The 19,105-nt window shown below is 43.1% G+C and overlaps 1 protein-coding gene across 2 annotated transcripts in view; it reads right to left on the bottom strand.

Moving 5' to 3' along the window:
* The window catches only part of LOC120809818 (guanine nucleotide-binding protein G(o) subunit alpha), a 73,984-nt gene extending 56,358 nt beyond the window's left edge, over positions 1–17,626 (bottom strand). For both annotated transcript variants that reach the window (XM_040163916.2, XM_040163917.2), the window contains exons 1-3: positions 16,546–17,626; positions 15,896–15,938; positions 2,277–2,418 (exon numbers count right to left, since the gene is read on the bottom strand). In XM_040163916.2, coding sequence (XP_040019850.1) covers positions 2,277–2,418; positions 15,896–15,938; positions 16,546–16,663 — 303 coding nt within the window. In that variant the 5' untranslated portion in view covers positions 16,664–17,626. The remainder of the gene's footprint in view (positions 1–2,276; positions 2,419–15,895; positions 15,939–16,545) is intronic.
* Between the last annotated feature and the right edge of the window lie 1,479 nt (positions 17,627–19,105).

The following is a 19,105-nucleotide window of genomic DNA, read 5'->3' as shown; positions in this document are numbered from 1 at the left end:
GAAAATCGCATCAAAATAAATATTTCAATAAAAATACAATCATTATATTCTAATCATTTTAATCTTAAGGTATTAAACTAATAACGATAGATGACAACAAGAAGATAAAAAGAAGATTTAGATTTGACTGATTACACTGGCTAAAGGATTGTTGGCCAAAGTATTTTCTGCAAAGGTTGTAAAGGTCAGTGTGGAGGAGGAAGTTGTCCTTGTACTTTTGCCCTAAATGAAACAATAAGACCTTCCCATCACCTCTTACCAGACCGTATCAAAATATAACACACGCACAAACACACATAGATATCATACGCTAATCAATAGGTGTATTGTCATTTCAGCAGGGTATTAAGCGCATCAAAAACTTCATTATGATTAAAAATATGCGGTTCATTTGGATAAGGTTAAGGCCAATGACACATGTTTATGTGCGTATATGTGTGTGTGGGAGGGGCGGAGGGACACTTTTAAGCATATTTCACTCTCCATATTTAAGAAAACTTGCCAACAAAGACAAACAAGGAGTTTGAACTAAACGGTCATCTTACGAAGTCAAAAACGTATTGAATAAAGCAATATTAGTCAGACATTATTATTCACACCACCATTTAGCAGTTAATCCTCATTATCATCTGCAACACATCATTGTCTACCGCGTCCCTGCTAGCTATCACTGCAAATTCAGCAGTCTTGAAAGCATGCAGGTAAATGAGCTTTTAAAGGCACTGTTTCACATTGTGGTGGAAAGCTCTGGTATCCAACAGTTGTCTCACCAGCATTGGATTTAGGAGCCGATATATTGGCTTGTGTCTGGTGTACTGCATACATTCAATTGCACAGGTCAGGTACGGATTTTGAGTACACCATTGCAGACTTGGGTCGTTTTCCGCAAGCTATTTCAAAACTTGATACCTCTAATGGCTGGAATCCTGAGATTTTTGACCAAAACCAAGACAGGTTGGAATAAAGCAGCCCCTGTAATTTCACGATCCTTGTATCTCCAAAATAACCCCCTTCCACCACACTGTATTGAGTACTGATGCTCCTCCGTGAATAAGATTCAATGTTTCACCATAGCTGTCCGTCCAAAATGAGTGAATATATGATGCTAATTACTTCCTTTTCCTAACCTAATCCTTTTTCTAATTATAAAAATTATAATTGCATTTCTTCTAATATCCTGCACAATAAAGCATGTCCCAACAATGAATATGTACTGCTTTGGATTGTTGTTTTAAACGGAGAAACAAAGGCACACTTCAGAAGGATGATACCCAAACAAAAAACAAACACGATAGGTTTTTACCTCTGCTCGTCCACCTCCAGCTGAGAGCTTGATATGTGCTATGCTGCAGAGACATGATCAGCTGCATTGCTCAATAGACAACTTCAACCTTAAACCAGACCAAAAAGTACAAATTGCAGCTCACATCTGCCATAGTCTTTGGATCACGTCCTGCCTGTGGGCCTTTGGCAAAGTCCGTGGGAGTGTGTGGCATCCGCGTTTCTCTACTGCGGCAACGGAAGGACTTTAATTATCTATCAAGTCACTGAGGTACCTAATTGACCCCACTTCTGCTCTCCAAAACAACATGTTGTAACACTGGCTTTATGAAGCTGGGACAGCAACTACACATTTTACTAACGGTGCATTGCAGTCATAATGGACATTTACCATGCACTAAATCACTGCGCACACGGCCCCGCTAATGTGCAATGTAACAACAGTATTGTCCTTAATAGATGCACTACAATTACAAGGACCAAGGAAGGTGCAGGCGATATGTGCCCATCCCCAACAGAGAAGGTTGGAGCAAGGAGCTGAAGCTGGCAGAGAGCGGTGTGCTGCAGAGTGGCACTGGATCGACTCTGACACAAGAGCTGGACTCCTGGTACTTTGGTTGAAAGACAGTAGCTCTATGTAAGGCACACTGTGCCCTCTCCATGAACTACATCAGTTCTCATGGGATTATTCCAGTGGCTACTTGCAGTATTCAGGACAGGAAGCTCAGCATATAGAGAATTAGCTCAATGGTTCATGTTGGTTGATATCGTCATTTAGTAGAATTCACAGCTTTTGACTTGAGAATATAAACCATCTTGGGACATTTTGTATCGGTGAGGGTCTGGCTTTTGCGCTGCATATCACTGGCTGTACGCCATGATACACAGATTTGGTGAAAGTATGAGAAAAATTAAGTTAAAGCGTTGTTGCGTTATATGTGTACGGAGTTTGAAGAAAGTGTGTGTGAGAGACTGAGGGGGGGACGAGTGCTGACCTTCCGTTCTTTGTCTCCATATTCCAGGCCCAGTGTATCCATGGCACGGACGATGGCAGCCAGAGATTGGATGGTGTTGCTGTAAACGACAGGCTTGTACTGCTTTACGTCATCGCCAGAGAAACCGTCCTCATGGATGATCCTAAACACACACAAATACACACGCGTTAATCAATCAATGAGTCAGTCTGGTTTGGTAGGAACAACAGTCCCCTTCAGACTTCTTGACAGACAGTAAACAAGGATACAAAATGCATGGATTCAGAAAACATATGTGCGCATGTATAGCTAGCAGGACATCGTGTGCTGATCATTTTGTTCCTTCCTGTAAGTGACGGTTCGACACACCAACAGATTCGTAAATAAGGAAGCAGCACCACGCAGAAGTGACGGTTTGGCACAAATACAAGAAGCAGCTCTATTATATATACAGATATAAAGTTAAAGCGCTATTCATGCAAGATCACTTGTAAATTGGAGGCGTTCTTGGGATGATACTGTAAATAAAAGGGGGGATGCTTCTGAAAGGGGCAAGCGGTTAGAGAGAAACGGGGTGATGGGGGGGATACAACAAAAACACAAAAGATAGAGGGAGTGGATCAGGAAGAAGGGGGTGTGGGGGGGAATGGTCCATCACCAGTAGGCAAAGCTGACATTTAGGCTCACAGTGCAAGCAGAAGCCCGTGCTGCTGTTTTAAATGTCATGCACACAAGGACACACCGACAGACAGACTCAAAGGCGGTTAGACAGTTGCCCTGGCAGACAAACTGGCAGCAGAAACCTACAGACGGACGAATGTCAAACATAGGAGTTGGCAGAGCGATGGCAGTAAGCAAACAGCAGACCGGGCACGAGAAACCTGTTGACTGATCCGGACAGACTGATCCAGGTTGGGACAAAATTTTTGAGGGAATACAGACTGACAACATCTCCACAGGAAAACGGGTCAACAAGACCTCTGCTCAGAAAGGACCGGGGATCAAACCTGGCAACTTCCTGAAACATCTCAATGAACTCAGTGCATTTGTCTCGTCCTGTTGAGGATCTGGCATTCTGACCCGGGTCGCAATTCCGGCAATCTTCAAAGTTGGAAACTTTCCAAGGGAATTAACGTGAAATACGGGAATAAACTAGAAATTTGTGTATTTTAACTGTATTTATCTTGTCATATATGACAAAACAACATTTTGTTTGTCATCTACAAATTTGAACTTAATCCATTTTGTGAGTAGAACTAAATTCTTTCCTTTAACAACAAAAACATCCACTTCCGAATCTAAAATGAATGAAGCTTCTCAAGCATGGATTTAGTGTTTGTCCCTGAATCCTTTCAGGTCTACATCCATGTCGGATGTGGTTTTCAATAGCTACCAACACCCTATGCAAAGAAACACAGCCTGTGCTGCATTACATATATCTTTAAGAGAAGGTTTTGAAAACAAATTTTATTGCTCAGCAATTCATTTGCAGTAATTACTTTTATTTATGAGAGCTCGCCCAACTCGTGCTTTTTGATTGACCCCAAAAGCCGTGAATAATCAAGGTGATGGTATATTTTTCTGAGGACATACATACATCCTACGCTCACTGCTGTAAAAAGTTAGCCTACTATTTACAAATAAACGTGGTATTAAAATGAACATAACATATTGATTACTTGGTAAACTCAAGTCAAGTACTGATAAAGAAAGAAATAACAGAACGTGTTATGTTTACGTTACTGGCAGAGGATGTTCCCAAGTAGCTGCGTCCAGCTGAGCTGGCCTCGCCTTCAACTACACTCGGTTTACAGTTATAGGTTTTTGCACAAAATAAAAAGGTCAAACTTTCCCAAATTCCTGAGCTTAAATTCCGCCCCTTTGTCACCCTACTCCTGACACACCGCAAAGCCCAGCCGATGGGAACACCCGCCGCTAATCTCTATGAGCAGGGGGGGGAGGGGTTACCTGTGTGCATGCAGCATCTTGTAACAAGGACATTCAGTCTATACACACGGCCCTTTTAATCACACAAGTCTTCACTCCGAGTGCTGCAACTAAAAGTCCTTCAAAAACGAATTCAATAAGAGCTGAAACACACACAAACACTAGTTTGAAGAACGTGTACAAAACTAAAATCAAAATGTAATCAGGGCATCTCTGAAAGTTGTATTTGCTAACTTGTTTACTGCTGATCCATGAATTAAAACAGTCGTAAACTACTTGTGATCACCTGCCCCCTCTTTTGTAAATATGTACATAAATCAGTAAATTTGCACACCAATCTCGTGTTTTATATTTGTACACAAGTCTCCCCTCACTCAGCGTTGCATTTGATTGTCTTTGGTTGAGCTAAAAATTATAACTATAAAAAGGAAAACGTTTTTCTTTTCCTATGTTTCCCATTTCGACTCCGTACATAGTTAATGAGGAGAATGCTTAGGATGCTCCTCACATACAAAACAAAAATATTCATTTTTCAATCGTAAAATTATTTCTTTATTATTTTGGCACAAACCACATGTGTGCACGGCACATGTCGTTATGCCAGTGGCGTCTTATCCAAATCGGCACCTGATGACTGTTGTCAGATTCCTACCACAAATAGCCAACAATATACAGGTGCATAATTGATGTGACAAAACGGATGGACAAGAAAAGGGCCGCTGCCATTGGCCAAAGTCATTTTATATTCTGATATGCAGATGCCAGTCTACAAAGTGAGTAGCATCCAATGCGGACAAATAGCTGCATCCCTAATTCATATCTGTATCACGTGCACATCAGGTGATGTCTAAGGATGAATACACGCTGCATCGCTCGATAAACCTTTTCGTCCTTCTTCTGTGGCTTTCATTGCATCGGAGGTGAAACGAGAAAAAAGAAAACTTCTAATTGGATGATTGCAGAAACTGTGCTGAGCTGCAGGAATGTGATGTGGATCTACAGTTACACGAAACCCCGATCAATAAGAAAACAAATAAATAATAGAAATTAGACTCCTGAAAACTGCCCTCTGTTGTACCTGTGTCTCTATCTTTTGAACATGAGACATATGAATCATCAACATTCCCACTAGTGTCAGTTTAGAACAAAGGGGCAGCACTTCAGGTGTTTTTCCAAAGGTGGAATTAAATGAAGTCTCATGGGAGGGTAATATATTAGGAGGACATATTGTAAGGACCATATTTAAGCAGTTCAAAAGGAAGACAGTGCGGTCAACGTTTGAGAAACACTGCGGAATAGTCTTCCTCGAAAGTAAACACTAACACACAGGTATTAAACTCAGGGGAGAGTAAAAGAAAGCACGAACACTGGAAAAGAGAACTTAAGTGAAAACGAAGTGTTGTTAGATACAATTCAAGGACTGTGTGTGTGTGTGTGTGTGTGTGTGTGTGTGTGTGTGTTGGATTGGCTGGCCTGCTGACGTGAGCTTTCATGCATGAGGACCTTTTCTCATTACACACTCTCCAAGCCCTTCTGTCAGCAGGGAGAGCACTGTGTGTGTCGCTGTGTATGTGTGGGTAATGTCCCGTAGCTTTGGCACAATCTGCACATTGACCTGAAACGTAGTTTAGTTTCAAACAGAGACAGGCAGATGGACAGTAGGACAGACATACTGGCTATTTAACCACGATGTCATTCCATGATGTGGAGGGGGGGCACAGAAGCAGGTGTTGCAATGACAATTAACCAATAATCACAGAATTGTTACAAGTCATCTTTTGTTTGAGACCATGTGAAACAATATTTGCGGCGTGGCCTTTGTTATGGCAAATGTGTTAGAAATGTTACAATTTAATGTACGTTTTTTGTGTTTTTTACGACGTATTGTACATCTTTTACATTGTTCATTCTGTACACATGACAAGGGAAATAAATAACGCAGCCGTACAGAAGGTTAGTATCTCTAAAAAACATGAACAAAAACTGCTCCATTAAAAAGGTAATATCAATAATATTAAAAGAGGCTGTGTGACATAAACACACACGCACACACACACACACCGTCGTATCTACTTCCTGTAAGTAACTCCCATATTTTTATCCTCACACCTACTCAACACACAAACAAAACCACACAGCACAACTAAGTATTTATTTCTGTTCTGCATTGCTGCTAGCTAACACGGTTTGTCCTGATACAATACACACACACACACACACACACAAACACAAGATTGTTCTTTTATCACCATGCTGTACATCCATCCACTTACTTTGAGCTCCTAGCCGCGACAAAGTGCACACTGACCAACTCCTGTCAACACTACACAAGTTATTTGTGTGCTTGTGTCAGATTATTTTACTGGACCCTCAAGAGTAAAGAGTAAAGGAGTACGGGGGAATGGAATTAGTCAAGCCGGTGGGAATAAAGCCCCTTCCCCGACTGACACACGCACAAAGTGAAATGGAGGTATCAGCCGCTCAGTCCTTTGGCTCCACTCACTTCCTGCCCACACATCCTATGACACACTGAGACACACACATCCGTGCTTCGGGCTCTCAAGTCTTTTGTTTTTTTGCAAATCACCCTTAGTCAGTCTGTTGGTCCAAAGTATTCGATGTCATCGGTTGAATAGATTGCCCTGAACTTGTCGTTGTACAAATATGGATGGTTTCCAGAGGTTAAATCCTGATGACCTTTGACATTACCTTTAGTGCCACCCTGTTTTGTTTTTGTTTTTTTGAACCAGAACCACTGGGCCAAAATCTGCCAAAGCAAAAGGGCAAAAACTAAAGCCATTCCCATCAGTCCACATTATTTTGCTAAATAGATAAAATGTTTAATTAGAACACGAGCACGTTTGCACGCTAACAAACTGAACACTGCTAAATTAAAGCAGATTTTAGCATAGTCACTGAGAGTTTGTTAGCATTTAGCTCAAAGTAACGCAGAGTACAGCCTATAGTCACTAGTAGGAATTTTGAATGTCGTTTTACCATTTATATCGACTCTTGTGCACCGTATGGTGGAGTGGCACTTGCAGAGGTTCATGGTTCTCTCCACAACACATTGAGAAAATGGTACAGAATGGATTAGAAAAACGAATATATGAAGGAGGAGCTGATTTACCGCCGCATTTGTGGCTATTTGTATATATGTGATTGCAAGTAAAAAGGACAGAAAAAAGCTCATATCTTTGAGCAAATGTCCCTTTTATAAATCATCTTCTAACATAATATGGGGAGGTGTTGTAACAGGTACTTGTTCCATTTTTGAGTCAAACAATGAATCCTTTGCTGGAGAGGAGTCCTGGCTCCAGCTTTGGTCATGTGATGATGAAGACTTCTTGTGCCAAGGGACACGCTCTAATTCACACCACTTCAGGGGGGATGTTAGGAGCTGCACACACATGCTTTTAAACCCAGGCGGACTGGAGAAAAGAATAATTACAGTTCCATATTACATGTGGGAAGACTGTCTGCCATTAGGGCTGTTTCACTGTCGCAAGCTATTTCTATCCGCTTCCCTCCTCTGCAAAGTTCTCTTTGATCCAACATCCCTGTAACTCCCTCCATCTGTATATTGCTTACCTAATATCATACTTGCTCCACTCACTGTCTTCTTCTTTTTCTCCCCTTCTCGCTCCTCCTTCCTAATGACGTGTTTTTTCTTTTCAACTCCTCTCCCTTTGCTTTTCCATGAGCAATTAATAATTCATTAAAAAGACCGCAATGAACCCTCCCGCCCGCCCGCCCCCCCCACTGACTGATTTCTACAGGGAAACACATGGGCACTCGTACACACCACCTGCCCCACAGGTGCTCATCTGGCAAAGGTTAGTTTGCCAGGTGCAGAGCCATAACTATTGTCTAACAATGCTTGGTAAACTACTGCACAAAGAATCACACCAAAAACCTTCCATTGAAACGTTGCAATCCAGTTACTGGTTTATGGAACACATACAAGCTTTACAAAGTACAGTGAAAATATTTTCATTTAAACGAGAGGGTACCATTAGTCACCCCTTTACCAAAAGTCCCATTGGAAGCCAATATTTGGTCGTGTCATCAGTTTGAGTATGCTTATCAGTTGGCCTTGATGAAAGAGCTGCTGATCATATATTGAACTACTTTGTTACTGTAAATTTGGCTCCTCGGCTCCTGTTATTGTGCTTTATCAGTCAAGTGGGTACATTTTAGGTTAGATCTTGCCATCTTTAATTGATTAGTCAGAAAAGCGGGGGTGGGGGTGACTCTGGGTGAGTGGGGAGCCCGGTCGTCCTCCAACCAGAAGATTGGCGGTTTGATCCCAGACCCTGCATGTCCATGTGTCATTGGGCGAGACACTTTGCCCAAACATTGCTCCTATAGCTAGTTACTACTGTGTGAATGCTAGTTACTAATAGGCAGGCAACAAACACATCTCTTTAGTCTGTCGCAAGTCAAAAAACAAAACTTCAAAAAGGATAGGGATTCATATAGTCCGAGATTTCCGTTAGCAGTACAGAAAAGTAGGCATCCATAAAGTGATGTAAACTACATAGTGACTCTTATTTTGCATTTCCAGTTGATGATACAATTATGGGAAGTGGTAGGGGCAGTTGATAACATCAACAGTGAAGCCTGTATAAGTCAACATGTGCTCTGTTACAGGGAATTTGAGTCGTTTGTAGATGCATGGATCCTCTAGACCAGGGGTCTCAAACTCGCGGCCCGCGGGCCAATTGCGGCCCTCGGGACGATATTTTGTGGCCCCATCCTTAATATGAAAGTGTAATGTTAGTGGGGCCCGCAAGTTTTATACTGTAACCCCACTGTCAGCTGCTGTGTGGGACATGTTATGATGTTCTGGTTTCCTACTGTGTGCTTGTCCAGTGAACGTGGCATGCATGTGACTGACATGGGGGGCGGGTCGTGTGTGTCGGCCGAGGTGCAGAGAGCAGGAGGGTTAAATTCAGTTTCCTGCCCTCTTTCGCGCAGGTAATCATGTGACTAACCGTTAGCATCGCTCGTTTAATAATGTTTCCTTTACGACTCACACTAACAACACATGAAGCATCCGACGTCACCGACGAGCGTCTCCGTCCATTACTACGCAGCTTCGATTCACGTAACTTCACGTTTGGCTATAAAGGAATTCCACGGTCACATGACCTTAGGTCTCCCCCGCTGAGTTAAAGGAGGACTAGTGTTGTAGTCTCATTCGGACCGATCCCCCAGGGTGGGGTTCAATGACTGCTTTTGAAAGTGAGTGTTAAGTTGTGTTATTGTCGACCATGCCGTTCGGACGCTAGTCTGGCCCGCGTTCGGTTGAAGTGGGCTGCATCTGGCCCGCAGCTGATTTGAGTTTGAGACCCCTGCTCTAGACTGTTGAAGGCATGAGCAGGACCGGCAGAAAGACAGAAGTGGGACCACAGGTTTAATCAGGTCGCCCCATATACAAGCTTCAATGTAATTATTCAGTTCTTATCCTTTCCCTTGTGTCAATATTAATTACTTTATTTTAACGAACGCAAGTAGTCCAGACATCTAGGGGAGGACAAACTAACGGAAACTTCCTGAATTCCAACAACCTGCCAGATGAAAGGCTTTGGTCTGGCTGAGATGCAGAAAAACTCATATATTTTATTTATCGTGTCTTTTTAATGGAGACGAACGTTTGTCATTCAAAGCTTAAACTACCATAACACCCCTTAAAAATGTTTACAGGCACTACCAAACATCCAATGAGGTTGACTTTGTGGTTCCAGTGAAATGTCTTGACTACTGTTGAATTGGTGGTTGAAAACAAATGACATTCCTGTCAGTCTCAGCTTTTTGTTTACTACTTAAGTAGCCAACTCTATCATGCTGAGACACTAAACTGTGACAGTGAACATAGCAAACATAGTAAACATGTACCTGCTAAACACCAGCATGCTAGCATTGCTATCGTGAAGGTTTCTTCCATTCTAACATTAGTTAGTCTGCTGTACTCAGCAGTGATGACATTAATCATCTTTAATGATATACATTTTAAAGATTTAATTAATCTTCCGGGCGGCACGGTGGTGTGGTGGTTTGCACCGTTGCCTCACAGCAAGAAGGTCCTGGGTTCGACTCCACCCAGTGGCCTTTCTGTGTAGAGTCTGCATGTTCTCCCCGTGTCTGTGTGGGTTCTCTTTGGGTACTCCGGCTTCCTCCCACAGTCCAAAAGACATGCTTTGGGGATCAGGTTGATTGGTGACTCTTAATTGCCCGTAGGTGTGTGAATGAGAGTGTCAATGGTTGTTTGTTTCTGTGTAGTCCTGCAATTGGCTGGTCAATGGATTGACCAGTCCAGAGTGCACCCAGTCCATCGCCTGACGTTGGCTGGGATGGACTCCAGCCCCTCCCCCGACCCTGTGTGCAGGATAAGCAATTTGCAGATGGATAAATAATCTTCCTGTATTCACACAACACTAAATGCAACCAAAGGATTCATTTGAATAAGAAGGTTCAGGATTTACAAAAAGTGGCAAAAATCAATAAACACCTGTATGACGTAATATAACTCCAAAATCTAATAAATTATGATAAATTATAATAATTATTATAACAATCTAATAAAATAAAATGTTACAACTAATAAAATGTGAATCTGCTCCTGTCTGACAAGGCGCCACTAAAATGAAAGGCATTTATTCTTGCACATTTCTGTTCGCACTTGGGTGTGATATAATTAACACACATAAAAAAAAACTACAAACTCAGGCACAGTCGCCATCAGCTGACTTTATATCAGCTGAGTGGGGTCATTGTAACAAGACTCCTTTGTCTCACATTGGAGCAAACTGAAATGAAATCTGCCAAACAGGCCTAACACACAAACACAAAACACTCACACAACCATATCTACATAATTAACAAAAACAGCCTAGATGGGGAAAAAAATAAAAAATAAACTCAATTGCACATATGTGTACAAGCAAGAATGCACGCACACACATTGCTCCCACAAAAGACCTTTGTTTTTTGCGAGAAGCCCCGATTAGTGCGCAGACCACACATACAACTTCATTAAGATGGGCGGATTCAACAGTGCACACCAAGAAAGTAAGCAGACATGGCTTAGAACACCTGCCATACACCCCCATCTCCATCACGACAGGTGGACGCACCCCCACCCCCCCCAAAAACAGCCAAACTAGCCCTAACAGCCAATCAGCCCATTCTGAGATGCATTAAATTAAATGATCGGAATTTGTGTTTCTGCTTCATCTTCCAGACAATTTTACCTTCAAACAGTATGTTACTACGGATGCAGTCCGTTTGTTTGTTACAGCTTGTTACAGAAACAAAAACTGGACTTGACACACTGATTCAGAACTCCTGCAGGTGAGATTCAAACAATATTCATAGCCTCCAGCAACATAATGGTATATTCACATCATCACTGAATTACCACACACACACAGCCAATAGAATCATTGCGGCAATGAGCACACACACGGATACATTTAACCAATGAAGGACGACTATCTGGGTGACACCTTTTCAGATGACCAGTTAGACCGTCGCTTCACTCAACGCCTGCCCCCCCCCCCCCCTCCTCCCTTCTTTATTTGCTCATGATTTGAGAGAAGGGTAATAATTATCGAGGATAACAGAGTCCAGAGGCGGAGTACCCTTTGCACCCTGACAACCGTGCCCTGGTCTCCCTTTGTCACTTCTTCTAGCTCACCCAATAAGTGAGAATATTTTCTTTCACTTCACCAATCGCTCTCTCCTCTGGCACAAAATGGCTTCGCTTCCCTGCCGCTTATCAACCCAACTCCCTTCACCCTTAATCTCTCGCATCGTGATTTTTTTTTTTTTTTTTTTTCACACTCCATTGTGACTTTGCCCTTTGAAAAACAGAACAATCATTTTCCTGCCCGGTTGCGTGTCCCAGTGATTCTCCTCCTCTTTTTTTTTTTCTCACTTCGTCACCTTCAATAAAAATTCCTATCTTCTCCAGTTCAGTCCTTTCAATGTCCACTTACAGACCACTCCTCTCTATCTGTGTGCAGAACATTGCCTTCGTTTAAACTCCCTTCTGACTTCCTTCATCTACAACACCCCCCTCTCTCCCTCTCTGTGCACAAAACACCACCACCTTTTCCCTCCTTCCCCCTTGTATCTTCCTCTTCTGAGGCTTTAACCTAATTATCTCCTGTTCTAGAGAAACCGCTCCCTCGGTCTCAGCAGCCTGTGGGAAGCGGTGCAGCCGTGAGGGACGGACAGCGTTTGTTCTCCCTTCGGCCGGTCGCCTCCGATCACGTCAGCGCGCACACGCACACACAGCAAGCCAGAGATGAGGAAAAGGAGTAAGACAGTGTGTGAGAAGCGGCGTACGTTGTACATGAAGCGACCGACTGAATGAATGAATGTAATTCAGATGCATGCTTTATTTGAAATAATCTGGAGAAGTGCTTTAGCCTTGTTACGTGGGCCACAACGGAAAAACAAAGCAAAATGCGAGAAGACTCTTCTCAAAGTAGCCTCTCAGCGGGAGTTTACGCCACACGAGTTGATGTCATTTTAAGGGGTACTCCAGCAAAATATTAAACAAAATAAAACAGAAGGCTAAGGTATTGATAGAACTTCCGAACACCTGCCTCTTACATTAACCATAATGCAACTTGGTAACATATTGTATTAGTGTTGTCTTATACAAACAATGCCCCAGTTGGTAACAGACACACTTGTTATAAATGTCTACTTAAAGTTGGAATAACCCTGATGACATCACCCGGGTCATTTCGTCCAACTTTGGAGCACTCTATGCTAGGCGTGTTTTTGCAGACACAGTATAAATCATGATGAGTAAGCTGAACTCAGCGTTTTTACCAAAAAGAATAACCAATTGAGTGTCGTTTTGAAAAAAAGGAAACCGCTATGTGGATAACCAACTTACAGAACAAGACCCTGAACCAGAAGACGACTAATACGGCATTAGAAAAGAAGGAAGGCCGCACGAAGGCCTCTAACCTCTTCCCCCAGGGTTCTGCTCAATGATATGAAAGTATTACAACATTAAATTATTTTTCTCACACACCGTGAACACTGCTTGAGAGGTCAGTTGGCCAACGAGAGAACCTTTGCACACGTTTAAGTACACAGACACCTTAGACAGATGGTCTCTCTCACTCTCTCACACACACACACCTTCTATGTACGATAGAGAGGTACGTTGTTCCCTTTGGTTACTGGCCTAAGTCTTAAACTCACTGAAAGCGATCATACACAAGAACACAGACAACCAAATAGTTTGGCTTTAAACTCACTCTTCTTTGCCTTGTCATTGCTTTCTCTTCCTTGTGTGAACGTTGTTTTACATTTAGACTGTTCTGTTGCTTCACACCTTTACGACCCATTTGTCCAAACACAGCTATATTCCACTCTCGGTTCTCTTTCTCCATCACACGCACTCAAATTTGTTATAGCACAACTATAACCCACTCTCAGTTCACTTTATCTCTCACACAAACAGATTACAAACGTACCTGTGCTCACCTCAGATATATTATTAGTGCTTCGTCATGACTCACTGTCACTCAGTGATTGCATCACCTGAGGAAGCAGTGATGTGTGTTTCAAAGCAGTTCACTGTAATCTGACAAAATCATTTCAAAGCACATTGAACAGTACTTTCTCTTACCAAACTCATAAAATGGACGGAGTTTAAACACTTTCACAGGCACAACACTGCAGCTCGATATACAACAAACCTAAAACACACACGCGCGCGCGCACACACACACACACACACACACACGGTCACTTGAACACACCCCAGATGTTCAAAGGAGAAAAGAAAAGAAAACTGCAGTAAGTGCTTCCTGCTCCTCTGATGCGGTTCCGGAAATAGCAGAGCACCTCTAAACAGGAACGCCAGGGCTTCCCTCGCAGGGCGCCGTCCACCACTTGAAAAGTAGCGTCTCTCTCTCCATAATATCAGAATTCTCTTTATGGGGGAATCAAACTCGACTCTTGGAGGAGTCAGCACAACAGCCTGAACTGTGCGCACGCAGCAGTGCCGTGCTCACGGCTAAAATGTCACGGTTTTTAGTTAAAGACATCTTCAACAGACATAATTCCCTGGTGTTTGGGCCTGGCAGAGGAAGGTTAGTTACTGCCACACCGTTTGGACTGAAGTGAGCGCATCAGTTTATATCTGGAGGAAAAGACTGCAGCTGACAAGCATGCTTCAAAAACAAAAAACTTTTCTCACACACACACACACACACACACACACACACAGGCATGTTAGCGTGGTATGAATCATATGAAAAGACACAGGCTTTACAGTAAGATGGATTTGATAGTAGTCACATTATACAATGTGTATCTGTTGTAACAATGAATGTAAAGAAGCAACAACATTAATATTCGTTTACGTCACTCAAAGCTACACAACTGTGCGACATCCAACGGTGAAATTCAATCAATGAACTCAGCCGTGAAGGTATTGGCCCACTTTTATTCAATGAATTCACTGGGAGCATTTGTCGGCCATTGCTACCGCGATGACCATTAACGGCTGAGAAACGGGCTCATCACGTGTCACGCGTCAGTTATCAGCTAAGACGCGCTCGCCCGTCTGTAACCTACGCGAGCGTTACTGTGCCATCGGAGAAAAGCGGAGAGCTTTAATGGAGCCGCTAGACGTAACGCTAAGTAACAACGGTGCACGGTGGACCCCCGCAGGGGTGAAAAGGGAGCACTGTGGTAGTGTTTTGGGAGCGCTACGTGGGACCGGCGCCTGGTTAGTAAGTGGGCCTCGACAGAACCTGCCACCGCCAAAGGGACGCGTGCTGCTCACGTGAAGGCAGCAGCCAATGGCAACTGATGGTGCCATAAATGAGTAGCTCTGTTTAGCTCATATTTGAGTTAAACAATATTAAAGTTGCAATCAGAAGGTGAGGGGGGGGGGGTCAATTGATTTTTCAATTAAGATAACGTAAGAAAAATGCTATTCACTATTTCCTCAAGACCAAGCTGACGTAGACAGGAAATGATGTGAGAAAGGACTGATTCAGTTGCCCATTGAGAAGCTAGAGCCTCTCATGATAGACACCATTACTCAAAACACAGCAGTGTAGGATTTGGTGCCATCAAACAGTGAGGTTATGGACAAGAAAACTGGACAAATATTGGCTGTATGAAAAAACCTCCAATACATATATTAAGTGAATTTACAAGCAATAATAATCATACTACTACAAAAGCAAGCCTGTTAGTGAGAAAATAAATCAAAAGTGACAACTTAAATTTGCCACACCTCAAATCCAAACCATTCAATTGAAGCTGAAAGCAACCATCGCTGTAAAAGACACTTCTAATGCTATTGGACCGGAATGAGGACGAGTTTATGGACACAGAGACGCTACAGAGTGGATCTACATGAACCATACAGCCATATAATATATGCATACAAAAGGTAGATCACAGCACCTTCTGTATTTTTCTTTCCATGCGATCCACCACCGAAACAAAACATCAGGTGTTCTTGGCCAGATGTTTAACCGGTTACTACAAAAACATGCATTTCCAGGAAAAAAAAAATATGACCCAAAGTGTAGGGTGGTCATCTAGATATCCAGTTTCCTGTGTGTGTGAGTGAGTGAATGAGAAAGAGAGAGACACCCGTCCACTCTATGGCTATTAGACTGTGCTTATTAGACACTTACTTCATCTGTTTGACGATGGTGCTTTTCCCTGACTCTCCGGCCCCTGAGGGACAAGAGACAAAAAGACAATGTAAACAGGGTGTGTGTTTGTGTGTGCGTTTGTTTGTGTGAGACAGAGCAAGATGGAGACAGAGTGGAAGGAAGAAGGGGTGGGAGAGTGAGAAAGAAAGGATTTCAAGAGGCTGATTCTCGCTAAGTGAACACAGACAGCAGCAGTTGGGTGGAGATGGGAAAAAAAATTTAAAAAATCATTTTCAAAGTGGCTGCACCCATTCTCCTTCAGCATCCTGTTTTATCCCCATCCCGTCTTCCAATTTCAGTCAGTCAACTAAACGACAAATGAAATAGTTTGCAGGCTGCTTCCCCTCCAAATAATGGCTCGTGCAATGACGTAACGTTGTTCTCCACCTTTTACCCACCTGGCACATCTTTGATGGATCAAACCGTATTACAGCAGGTGGCCTTAATTATGTAATGCGTAGGCTTGCAAGGCTGGAATTAAGCAAATCGACGCCCATTTGTGTGTTTTTGCTCATATCGTAGTTTTAAATTATCGGATGATATATATATATATATATATATATATATATATATATATATATATTATTTAATGATCTTTGAGCAAGCCACACCTTCGCGTGGACTCTTACCGAGCAGCAGCAGCTTGACGTCTTTGGCCGCGGTGACTCCGTCCTCTTTGAGGTTCTTCTCGATGGCTTTGCTCCGGTCCAGAGCCGCCCTCTCCTCTGCGCTCAGAGTACATCCCATGGTTAGAGAACACAGCTTGATAGCTTAACCGGTACCGGGACCCGCGGGGAAAAAAAACTACAACAAAATGGGGATTCAACAAGACTCGCGCGCGGGACCAAAGCTGGTTGCAAATCTCTTCCTTTTTTTGTTTTTTGTTTGTGTTCCTCCCGTCTCTCCTGCCGCGGTTGTGTTCCGTGTGTCTCTCAAACCAGGAGCACGGCGCCGTTAACGCGTTCAAACGAAGGATCCGCTCGGTTTTTCGGTCCGCAGCGCAAAAGCAACTCGGCGCAGCCACCGCGGTCGTTCCGTTTTCTCGAGCGGGGCCTCGGTGCTGCTCCGTCCGTCTCTCTGCTGTCGCTGCAGTCGGTAAATCACGGTGCCGGTGCTCTTCCTCTCCGCTCGTCGTCGGTAGGGTGTGTGTGTGTGTGTGTGTGTGTGTGTGTGTGTTTGCGCGTTACTTGGCGGCAGTGAGCAGCGCTCTCATCGTTTTCATTCCGGAACGCTCTTCCTCCGTTTGGCTCCTCCGAGGCAGGCGGCGGGGACTCGGTCTGTGGCGGACTCTCGACTGCCTCCCGGTGACTCCGGTAGGGGCTCGGTGGTCCGTTAGGTCGTTGGTTGAGTTGCAGGTTGCTGACGTCAGAGCAGTGAGAAACAGAAGTGGGTGGCCGCGCTCCAGGTGGTGCCGCCTGCCGGCGCGTTGCGGTAGTTCACACAAACACGGGCGTGTACGGTTCATGATTTAAAGACATGAAACCCCGTTAACCTAAAAACTGAGCGTGCAAACAACAGATGTGACGCGATGGATGCAGGTGTGCGAGTAACTGCAAAAGGACGGGTGCTAAAAATACATTTGACAGACTCCGCAGCAATACATTCTGTAATTCTACAGAGAATCACACTATGGTTACATGACCTCAAGAAGTACATGTAACTCATTTGCATGCCCTCCTGGAATGTTATTGGCCTATGATTTGTATGTTATTTGATCATTGTAACCATAATCGATAAATTAACATCATAATGCGTATGCTGAAAAATGTTTAGCTCATTTGTCACGCACATTATTCATGTTAGCAGCAAGGCAAGATTTCAATTTGTTTTTCATTACCATAGTATTTGTTGCAGACACTCAATGTATTAAGTCTCTGAGTTCCGTCATTCCATGAGGACAAGGCTTTTGGTTGTGTGAAGTACACTCGCAAAAGCTTCTCTTCTCACAGCTTTAGCTGTATTTTGTGTTAAGGGGGAAATGACAAATGAGAGTATGCTATCCAGTAGCTATGCTATGCTATGGATAAACTGTTTCCTTGCTGCTAAGCATCAACATGTGAACATTAGTGTAGCATAACGTAGTCGACGGTAACCTTATGGAAGAGGAATTCATATGTTACAACTATGTACGTGAAGTCGCTGTTATGGTTTGTTTTCAAAAGACTTGTTTTTTCCCAGCTTGCAGACAGATGTTTGTCATCTCTGAAAATGAGTTTAAAAATTAAAAAAATTAAAAAATTCGACAGGCACTCAACGCGCAATCCTATTCATACGTTGCTTTGCTTATATACAAAACAACAATATTTCTAGTATATTTATTTTACTCCAAACAGTACTATAAATATCTATTTTCATCAAATTCTTTTTAATTAAAAATTAACTTTGTAGGTCCATGCAGCAGTGATACTCTGTGCTTAAATATTGTAGGTTTCCAGTGGGTTCAGAGGCCGTTTGGTTGAGTGTGAGGGCTCACATTTGCCCCCACCTACGAAACCCAAGACAGGCCATCTCCAACAAACACACTCACACAAGCTGAGCATACGCAGCCCTTCCTGCAGGACCTGCAAGAACTGGCAGTGAGCCAAAGTGAACAGTGACAGGAAGTCAAGCATTTGCTAACTAGTGTGGTAGCCACATCCTGGCGTGTTTTAACGGAAGTCTGTTTCGAAACCCAAACGGGTCAATGGGAGCATTCACTCTGTGCAGATCCTGTGCCATTGTGTCCATCCAAGCATATTAGAGAAAAGGCACTTCACCTCTACTGGAAGTTAATTACGACGTGTGAATGGCAGAGAGGTATGGGTGTTATTGTCTCATTCATCACCTTGACTGCAATTAATTCCTGACCCTCAGTGATGATGGTACAGGTGGGTTTATTTAACTGAATTAACTATTCACAACAATACTCCTTTCTCTTTTTCAGTCAACAGGTTTTTCAGTCAAATCTCATTCAAAAACCACCATTTTGGAGATTATTTTTGTTCATTAGCACCAGAGTGAATAGTGGGGGCGCTGGTGGTGCATGGAGTAGAGGGATCTGCCAGAAACCGCAAGGTTGGCGCTTTGAACCCCGGCTGCTCCGTGTCCCATTTCGAAGTGTCCCTGGTTGTCCCTGCCGTGCACCTGGCTTGCTACTCACAATTATTTTAATCATTTCTGTCATAGGAATTGAATGTATGATACATCTTT

Source organism: Gasterosteus aculeatus, chromosome X (assembly GCF_964276395.1).
Source record: "Gasterosteus aculeatus chromosome X, fGasAcu3.hap1.1, whole genome shotgun sequence".
NCBI classification, from domain to species: Eukaryota; Metazoa; Chordata; class Actinopteri; order Perciformes; family Gasterosteidae; genus Gasterosteus; species Gasterosteus aculeatus.
Note: the sequence above shows the minus strand (reverse complement) of the source record. Positions and strands in the feature narration are given on the sequence as shown.